The sequence below is a fragment of the Antrostomus carolinensis genome, unplaced genomic scaffold (assembly GCF_000700745.2).
Source record: "Antrostomus carolinensis isolate BGI_N321 unplaced genomic scaffold, ASM70074v2 scaffold389, whole genome shotgun sequence".
Lineage (NCBI taxonomy): Eukaryota > Metazoa > Chordata > Aves > Caprimulgiformes > Caprimulgidae > Antrostomus > Antrostomus carolinensis.
Window position 1 is genome coordinate 5,553 of NW_010338978.1, and position 10,860 is coordinate 16,412.

The 10,860-nt window shown below is 34.6% G+C and overlaps 1 protein-coding gene across 1 annotated transcript; it reads left to right on the forward strand.

Annotated features, from left to right (window-relative positions):
- Nucleotides 1-1,329: 1,329 nt before the first annotated feature.
- Nucleotides 1,330-8,289, forward strand: LOC104519641 (long-chain fatty acid transport protein 6; the record flags this gene model as incomplete). The annotated part of the gene is given in 6 exon segments (XM_010175658.1): nt 1,330-1,420; nt 3,208-3,406; nt 4,014-4,111; nt 5,934-5,955; nt 5,957-6,056; nt 8,113-8,289. Coding segments are annotated over 6 exon segments (687 nt in total), but the record flags the coding sequence as incomplete, so codon positions are not given.
- Between the last annotated feature and the right edge of the window lie 2,571 nt (nt 8,290-10,860).

The window sequence follows — 10,860 nt, forward strand, 5'->3', positions numbered from 1 at the left end:
TTTGTCCATATGAGGCTGAAATTGTCTGCTTGATGTTTGATTCAGGTGGCTATTTATTCAGACTTCATTGGAAATGAAATGATATGACATTGCTACTGCAACATTTCAAATTAGGATAAAATAATTATGCATCTCTTAATCCAAATTAGTTGCAGAAAAGCAAAGGAGTTCATGTTTTAGCATTCTACCCTTAATTTCAGTCACTTTTTATAACACCATCCTTAAATTATATTGCATTCCTTTATTGTGAAGAGTGCAGGTGTATATTAATAAGTTTTAAAAATTTTTTTCTTCGCTTGCCAAAATTTTTGCAGGAGAAGACAATTGTATATCCTTGGTTTGACTAGTAGTTAAATAAATTGCTGACATACTTCTTTATGAAAAGGGAAATCAGAATCCCAAGATGAGGAAACCAGAGCCTTAGGATAATAACTGCAAACACAGTGGTCCATACAGTATCAGGTATATAATATCTGTCAATGTGTCTCAAAGGTCTGATGTGGATTAATAACACAGTAGAAAAATGAAGCAAAGTAAGAAGTCAGACCCTGTATATTGGAGGAAAAAAAAAAGTATTGCAATTTCTAGTGCCCTCTCCTTCAGCTCACACAGTGACACATTCTCTGTGATCCTTATACAAGGTTAGTTGTTAAACATAATTAGGAGGTCAGCTAGGTCAGCAGTGTCAGGACTCAAGGGTTCATGGTACTTCAGAAAAGTGCAGAGCTAACCCTGACATAACTGTGGAACATACACAGCTATATGACTATTTTAAATGGCATGGGAGTACACATCCTTCTGCTGGCGCTCATGATAAGACTTTCTACCATACACCAGGCTGAGAAAGCTTGCAGGAAAAACTGAGGCTAGCTAAGCGAGAGTAAAGCACAAGAGGAAGCAGGTTTCCCTTTTTAAGGAGACATAGGCCTTTGCTTTGCCAGTTGTTTTAGGTGCCAGAAGACCCCAAGAACACTCTTCATATTAGCTACCACCATTAAATGTGAGTTAAATTCCAGATATACTTCTGTTATTCCTGGCTCATGTGGGCTCTTCCACTGATATATGGATCCTGTAAATTATTTGTAAGATAGTTAACAAAATTACAGTTCTATGTATTTTTAAAAGTTACAAGATTATAAAAAAAGTTTTCATGTTGCTTACCTCCAGGAAACTGAGTAAGTTTAATTACAGAGTATTTTCAATTTTAAATTAAACTACATTCTACTTTTAGATGAGCAAGACTGGAGTAAAGGTTTCCTTGCTTATATTTGCTGCCACCAGATGTCACTGTGTAGATGAATAACTGATTACTCTTTTTCCCTTTTTTAGCTTTTTTTTGCATTTGATTTAATCAAATATGATTTCCAAAAAGATGAACCAATTAGAAATAAGGATGGTTGGTGTGAAAAAGTTAAGAAAGGTAAGTGTGTATTTTAATGGGATATAATACAAATACTCCAGAGAATTTTTTAAGTAGCCTTGCTGTTGTGTTACTATACTATGCCAACATCAACTATTACTCGTTGCTCTGACAAAAGCAATGTGATTTTTGATTGAAGACAGAAGATTATTAAACCTATCAGTGCTGACACCAGAAGAACTTAGGAAATCCTTGGATATGTTCACAGAGAGCAATGTTTAAAAGTTATGATGTGATATGATCTCTGAATGTGTAGATAATGACATTTGTGTTTTTTAAAGGAGGTTAACATAGTGAGATGGTTGCCTAAGAGTTCTACAAGAAAGACTGGGGGATTAGAGCAAATGCCTTTTGATGGAGGATAAGTATTCCCGAATAAGTGAATTGATTAAGCTTATCAATTTTTCTTTTTTTTTAAAAAAAATGAGGTTTCTTGATTATAGCTGTCTCCAAAATACTTAACAAATATCTTGTATCTCTAGTTTCAAAGTGTCTATCAGATACTGAAGGGCCTCCGTTATATTGTAGGAAGGTAACAGCTGTAATTAATGCCTGGAAGCTGAGCGAGAAAAACTCATTAAAGGTCAGGCAGACAGCTTTAACAGGAAGCTGAAGCAGATTTTTCAAAGGAGTTAAGAGATTCTTTAACAGGTCTTAATCAAAGATGGGCGCTTCCAGGAAACTGTGGTTACCAAAACGTGAAATTTTGTAGAAAATTATCTTTAGGGATGTCAGACTGACCTGTTAAGGGAACACATGCGCTAATCAGATGCCTGGCCAATTTTTTTTTTCCAATTATACCAATCAGTCTAATAAAAAGTATTATCTCTATCTACAGACTTTGTCTTACCCATGCCCTGTATCTTCAGACCGTCATGGCTGCAATAATACTACCAGTGAACTAAATGCTTTCATCTTAAACACTACCAGTTTATGGAAAAAAGGCACATCTCTTATGAGGAGGCAGTCTTAAATTAAAAATTGTGCATAAGTTTGGACGCATTTTTATTTTTATTTATTTTCATATTTATAATTCTTGTCTTTGATACGAAGTAATGTAACTCTTAAGCTTTATTATTCAAAATGTGATTCCAAAAAGATTATGAGTTCATGCATCTATTCCACTTTCAGCAAACTAACACCCACATACTCTACATGCATAACAGAATAATCCTATCCCCATCTCTTCCTATTTTTTGAGAAAAAAATATAAATTCTTTATATTTTACTTCAAAAATAAAGCAATGAGGCTGTATGACATTAATGAAAATGCTTAAGAAGTGTTCTCAGAACTTCTGGAAGGAGACTAAATAGGAATTTACTGCCTGGGTTGAACACCTGCTTTTTATTAATGCTAGTTTTTCAGTAGGAAGCTGATGAAATTGAGATTCATCACTGGAATTCAGTAAGGTGTAGGGAGTGGGATATAATATTCACTTGAAGTGTGTACTTTGAGAGTATAGTAAACCTACTAGTGAACTCACAATTGACAGTTGACAGTTCTGGAAGAAGACTGATGAGTCATCAAGATCAAATACAAAAGAGTGGGAATCTGAGTGGACGATACTGTACTGTGTCTTTATGACCATTTAGCATGTAGAGGTGACCATAGGAATTGTAAAGCAGTAGAAACAGTTAAGTTTTTATTCTTGGGTCTTAGGTACTGGACCGTGCCAAACTTGGTTCCTGGTCTTGTAAAATTGTATGTACCAAATTAATGTTAATGTAAAGTACAGGAAATGTGCAATGATACCTTAGGTTTATGTTCTTTCAAATTCTCTGTATAGGTGAGGCTGGTCTTCTCATTTCCAAAGTCAATGCGAAGAACCCCTTCTTTGGATATGCTGGCAGTAAGAGTCACACAGAAAAGAAATTACTCTGTGAAGTATTTAAGAAGGGAGATCTTTATTTTAATACTGGAGACCTAATGGTTCAAGACCATGAGAATTTTCTATATTTTTGGGACAGGATTGGGGATACCTTCAGGTATAATCTTTGTTTCTTTTCACGTTCTTCATTAAAAAGCATGGACATGCAGAACAGAATAATACCGTTCTATTTGTTTTCAACCAGTACTGTTCAGTTTATTAATATTCTGATGTAGTTTATAATGATCTTGAAGTGGATGACAGGGTCTTAATTTTCTAGAAAGTGTTCCCATGGAGTTGGATAGCTCATTTCCAGAATATTTTGTAGGAATTACAGCTCTTTGAACAGTCCTTCCAATAAGCATAGTAATTAGTGATGGTTTTGCTGCTAGCAAGGAGGTTAGGTACTGAAGTGGAGATGAATGTATCAAATGGGAAAGACTGGTCACATTTGATGCATTTAGATACATGTCAAAATTCTGAAAAACATTGTATTAGATTATGATAAGCTTTCATTGTCCTTTATAGTGATAGCTAATATCCAGTACCATTTGAATTGCAAGCATTTTTTTCTGGTAATCAATCAATATACCAATGTGACAAGTGAGAACAAAGTTGAGGTATTGTTAGTTTGAAATTAATGGAGTTCCTACTAAAATTCCTGTTTTTTCAAGAGGAGGTGTCCATATGTTTTCATGAGATTAAATTATTTTTTCATATTTTAGATGGAAAGGGGAAAATGTTGCAACTACAGAAGTTTCTGATGTCATTGTCATGTTGGACTTCATACAGGAAGCAAATGTGTATGGTGTATCTGTGCCAGGTAAAAGAAGCTTTAACTGTATGCTTTTCTCCCCTTAGGTTAGTTGTTAGACCTCATAACATTTTTTATTTCATGATTTAAACCTGTGAATCACTACTGATTGTCATCTGTTTAATACCTAGCTAAAATGTAGATGTAGATAATGAAAATACCATAAGATTGGTATGTGAATGAGCCAGTGAATCATGCATTTTTATGTGGATGCAGTGATGTGTTTTTGAAAAGTTATCTTTCATGAATTTGTGATAGCTACATAATCCAAATTAAAGTTTAAAGATTTATTAAATTCACATTTGTGGAAAATCCACACATTCATGTGTCAAAATAAAATGTCAATAAGGTAAGAATTAAAATAACTCTAAAGGAAAATGTGTTAAGACATTCTTCTGTCTTATTACACTTTTCACTTAGTGTTATAAACCATCTGTAAACAGATATATTACAAAACCAAGAACAAGGTGAAGAAGAAAATAATTAGAAAAATAATTAAATTATTAAGAAAGAAATCACTGAACAAAGCTTGCACAATATCAAGGCTTTCTTCCTGCAGTGAGTATGCTGGGGAGAGGCAAGAAGTTGGGAGCAGACGTAGACGGGACAGTGGGCCCAAAGTGTCCAAAGGGATATTCTATAACATATGATGCCATGCTCAGTAATAAAGGCTTGGGGAAAGGAAGAGGGTGAGATGTTTGTGGTTATGGCGTTTGTCTTCCCAAGCAACCACCACATGTGCTGATTGAGGCCTTGCCCTGCAGGAAGTAGCTGGACATCTGCCTGACGATAGGAAATAGTGAGTGAAGTCCTGATTTTGCTTTGCTTGTGCATGCAGCTTTTGTTTTCCCTATTAAACTGCCATGATCTTGATAGAAGTCTACTTGCTTTCCTTCTGTTCCCTTCCTATCCCATGGGAGAAGGAAGTGAGTGAGACGCTGGCTAGATGTTTGGTTGTTGGACAGGGTGAACCCACCAGAATATGATAAAACAGTGTAAAATGTGAAAAAGGTGCCACTCACTTCTAGTTCAAAGCCACACAAGAAAGATCATAAAAAGAAGACTGACTGAAAATCAGATTCAAAATAATGAGAGCTTCTAATTTCCTATACATTTACCTGCAGATTACTACCCAGTTTATGCAACTGTCTTGATAATGGCACTTAAACAGAAACAAATCAAGTTACTCCCAGATTTTTTAGCATTAGCAAAAGAAATACAGAAAGGAGAAAAAAGATAAGGTGGGCAGAATGTCTCGGCTGTTATTGCTAGCTAAGGATTACAGTGTGCAGTTATTTTTTGATTGCTAAAGTTCACTGCTTTTATATTTTACCCATTTCGGTCTTTCTTATAGACCCACAGTGCTCTTTCTTTCCAGACAAACCAGTAAGAACTTTTAATCTCTCTCTCTGCTAACAACACACAGATCCACAGTTTTGAGATAAGATACTGGCAAGAGAGAAAGGGTAAAACAGAAGAGAATATATAATTGGTTAATCCAGGAAAGAGGGTCAGCACTCTTGTCTTTGAGAAAGGAATGGTTTTGATGTTTATCCACACTTATTGATCAATATTCAGCATGGGACTCCATTTCCTCTTGCCTGCCAAATTCATTTACAGCATTATTGCTTAACTGATCACTTGACTGATCTCCAAATATATGTAATACCATAAGAAATATGAATGCAATCTTCCAGTTTTACTGAAACTTAGAAGATTATATATGACTGTCAGTTCATTAATGCACTACAGTTCTTTTTTGTAAGGTTCATTACTGAAATGTCACCTTTATTAATGTTTCGGAATTCGCATCTTGGTTCCTTTCTCCCAGATCATGAAGGAAAAGCAGGAAAATATTTTAAAGCAGAATACATCGTTAGACTTGGAGCAAATGTATAAGCAAGTAGTGACCTATCTACCAAGTTATGCTTGTCCTCTTTTTTTAAGAGTCCAGGTAAGCTGCATTATTGCACAGTGCATACATCTGCATCATTTGAATACAGAGATGGCTAAACGAATAACAGAAAGTGCTTGTTCATGTATCACTAGATGAGTTTTAGAACTGGTCCTATTTGCTGTCTTCATTAATGGAGTTCTGGGAAGGTAATACAGAAAAAGTCAATAAAATCTCCAGATTATGCTAAAATGGGAGGAATCATACAAATGAGTAAGGATAGAGATCATACAAAAGGATTTAGGGAGATTAGAAGCATGAACATGGGAAAACAAAAGGATTCAGATTAGTAAAATGTGAACAATTACATCTGGACAAAATAATCTAAAATACATTTTATTCAGTGGAAATGAGAGGAAAGAATAGAGCTACAGCAGGAGACACTGCGCAATAAATGAAATGTTATTTGCTCTGTAATATAATAACAAAAGTTAAAGCATTTGAAAATATACTAGGTAAACTGAAAAGGTGAATTAAAAATGTACATTATTATTATTGTCACCACCATAATCATCAAAGTCATCCCTATTTGTGTACTAGTACTTTGCTGTAGTAACTGTCCAATTTGTCAAAAAAAAAAATAGTCCCTCCCCCAAAGAGTTAAAAATGTAAATGTAATACAATAGACTACATGTGGCTAGAAAAAAATGGGAGAGTGTAGAAATCATACAATACTGATCATCATGGTAAGTGAAGTCTGATGAGCATCTTCATTTCTGGTAAGTGTTTTGAAAACAAAGGCAAACAGAAAAATGTTTTTCAAGATGTTTTTGAAGGAATTTTCCTAAGTCTGGGGAGATAAAAAAAATACTAATTGTTTGAAAAGGGAAGATAAGTGATAGCAGTTGGTTTCCTGGGCCAATCAGAGATGGCATACTGATTCAGAATAAAGGAGGGAAAAAGGAAGAGAATATGAAGGATCTTGAAACTGAATTATAGTTACATGTTTTTATATCTGTATCTATCTCATATGTCCCGGAAGATACTGTTTCCAGCAGCATTCTGACATGAGCAAGCAAGATTACACTTGAGAATGTTGCAGTAGTCAGTTTATGAAATTATAATAGCCTAGTCTATATTTATTGCTGTAGAGATGTACAAGAAAGCCTTTATGCTGGGCAGAGGGAATCCGAGTCTTGGATGTAGCCTGGATATGAACTTTGATTAGAATTTAAATGCCTACATTACAGATTAATTGCTATTGGTACTGCTGTCATTAATGAAGAAAGAAGATAGTGGGGGAAACTTCAAGGGAAAAAATTAAAACCTATTGAGCTTGATCTGGCATGTAATCACACTTTAGAAGATGTCAAAATGTTTCTTATACCAGTCAAAGCAGATAGATACAATTTGGAGGTAGATCTGGAGTAGATACAACAGTTCTCTGAGTTGTTGGAGATAATAATTTTTAGTTTTCAGAGATTGTTTGTGTATATATAAAAATGTAAAGACAGAAGAGAAGATAATGGAGAGGGGCCGTAAAGTGGGGCTGAGAAGGGGCAGGGAGGATAGAGAAAAGAGTCTCACTAAGGTTGCCTCCCACTATTTTTTTCCAAGGAACACAGTGACATTGAAAAGAAGCTTGAAAACATAAAATGTGTGGTAAAGATTGCCTTTATTTAGACCTTGCTGAGTACGAATATGGTTGATTTAGTATGTGATTCCTTCACCCTTTATTTAAGGTGACAATAAGCATAGATACAGAAAATTTCCTGAGTTTTATCAGTAAGAAATTCTTGGTAAGTACAGTTTTTACTCTCAGATTCTTTACGATGTGTAGTTTTATAATGAGCACAAATGAAGAATATCGATAGATTGTCTCGGGCAGGCTGGGGCTACACCAAATGAGACACTGGGATGAGCAGCGCAACAGGCTGTAACTTTTTTCTGCCATGTCTCTGGGTGTTGGTCCATAGCAGCACAAAAGTTGTAGTTTTCCAGCATTATGAGAATCAACAGTATTGACCTTTTATCAAGTATGATTTTCAAAAACAAATGTCTGAGCAAAAGAAAAGAAGCTCTTCTGTTGAATAATAAATCTTTCTCTGTTCTATAGGAAAAAATGGAAATTACTGGAACATTCAAACAACAAAAATTTCGACTGGTGGATGAAGGTTTTAATCCATCTACAGTTACTGATCCTCTTTATTTTTTAGATAATTCTAAGAAAGCATATGTCTTGCTAACCAAAGAAGTACATGAGATGATCTTATCTGGGAAAATTAAACTTTAATTAACCTAATAATAGGCTGTTAAGGGACAGTCTATAAGAGCTACTGTATGAGAAAACAGTAACATTAATTACTAGTATTTATACATAGTTATCCAGAATAATATTTTCTATACTTGACATTTACATTCAGATATATCTTTCCTCACTTCATCATTATTGTTCAGTAATCATTTTTTTACCTCTTGATACCAATTTCTAAGTAAATGACCTGTACAATATGACTGAAATCTATTTCATCTTAATTTTGGAATATAAATGATGAGTCCGATAGTTTTTATTAGTATTAAATGAACATGAATGATATGTGGTATGAAACACTGTAAAAAAAGATTCAATGTGTATTGTGAAGCAAGTTGTCAGTTGAGAGAGAAAATACACCAGTAACATCTTTTGTTTAATGTAGTTTACATCATAAATACTTGTGAATATATATTTTAAGAAATAAAGACTCAACAGTGGCTGGAATTAAAAACAACTCCTCTGCAGAGGACTTTTCTGGTGGAACGTTAAGATGAAAGAGAGTGAAGCAGAAGAAAGCCCTCCAAACAAACTCAAACAAAGAGGTTTATGCTAACATCACTGTTGAGATTTTTTGTCATAATCCATGCTCTTTCATTTGTTATACTGGCTGTCTGGAGTGTCAAATTCTGAAGACAGAGCAAACTTTTGTGAAATGTTCAGCAGCAGATCAACAATAGGCTGAGAAAATGTACACACTTAATGGGGAAAATCACTTATATAGCATAAAAATAATTATTACAGCACTTTGTCATGCATATTGACTAACAAATAGCTTCCTTACTCTTATTAATGACTGCCAGATATCATTATTTTGTAAGTATAAAATATAGCAGAAATTTTAAAATTTCATTCATATGATTTAGAATAATTTAGAATTCAAAATTCTAAATGCATTGCTTTTAAAAAGTTTTAAAATAAAGTATAATATTATTTAAGCCAAATAAATGTACTGTCTCAGTTTGATTTAAGGCTCATTGCATGAAGTGTGTATTGTAGCCTGTTTTGATATACTGTTTGCAGTGTCCTCCTCTAATGGATTGTGATGTCAGCTTTGATCAGCCAGAAGCAATGAAATGGCGACTCTCTTCAGCAGTGGGCATCATAAGTCTCTCTTCTGTCATTACTGAGGTGTGAAACCAGGGTTGCATAAAAGAGCAGAAATTAACATGCTTAAAAAAAAAATAACTATCTTTTCTTGTTTGTTTCTACTTTGTTCATCTAACAAAACGTTAGATCCTGTGTCAACTTTTGATTCTCTGATCAAATCATTTAATTGATTTTCCTTAAAACAACAGATCAAGGATGCAGTAAAAAAATATACAGATTCATAGCTTGCTTATATTTCTGAATACCATATTCTTTATGGCACTGCCAGTATGAATAAGCAAGTTTGCAATTTTGCAATTTACAAACCAACAAGACCAAACAGTAGTTATACCAAAATCATGCTTTATGATAGATGTTAATGTAATTAAATGTTAGGTACATAATGGGGGAAGGAGAGGACTGCTGGGTAAGGATGGAAGGGTCTAGCACTTCCTGAGCAGTCCCCTTTTTTATATCTGTTACTTTAAGTGGTTCCCAAAATGGCAATCTATGACAGAAAGCTGAGGGGGTTTGCCACTTACTCAGACAGCTGGAAGTACCATTGCTCTGTTCTGCAGATGATTGCACTTTCCTAGTAAAGAACTATAGATTTTAGAATCAAATATTTACAATAAAGTTAAACCCTACTTTGCAAGTTAGGTTATAATTTTGAGCAAAGGATTGGCAGTTGAAATTAAAACTGTTTTATCTCCTACACCCATCTTACAATAAGTGTGTGCTGAACATACCTCAGGATACCTTTTATTACAACAGAAAAAATAATGCAGTTCCTATGGCAAATGATACACTTAAAAAATAATTTTCAAAAAACAGTTGTACCCTGAGATGCACAAAGGGATTCCCAAGGGGAAAGGACTGTATTATTTTCAGTCCAATACTTTTCTTTCTTTTCGCCAGTAGGTTAGGTACCAGCAAGTGCACTGAAGCATATTGCAGCAAAATGTCACATATCCCATAGATATGTGTATTCTTGAACTGGCACTGAAGTTAGGCTGAATGATAACGATATTCATGTCAAAAACCAGGAAGGGCTTTCCTTTCAGAATGAGAAAATATTTGGATCAACCTTGTCCATTTCCTACTCTCATACCCAGATCAACATGTGGAATGGCTGAGGGCTGAGAGATTGAGTGTCGCTGCAAAATTTTGCCCCAGTATTTGCCTGGAAAGTTTTATTTCATGTAGTAGGGGTAAAGAAGCAGCTGAGAGTGGCTGGGGTGTGGATGGAGAGCTGCACTGCTAACCACACTTAGAAAAAAAAGGACAGAGAGAGATTAAAATAAATAAAGGTATTTATTTTTGATATTTAACATATAATATATATCTTGAAGATTTCCTCTGCATCTGGGATAGTCAGTGGTAAAAGAAGTGTTTATTTTAAAAAACTGAGATTGGAATTACCACTTAGGGAAGGTAAAATTCTGTGAGGTGTAAACACTGACC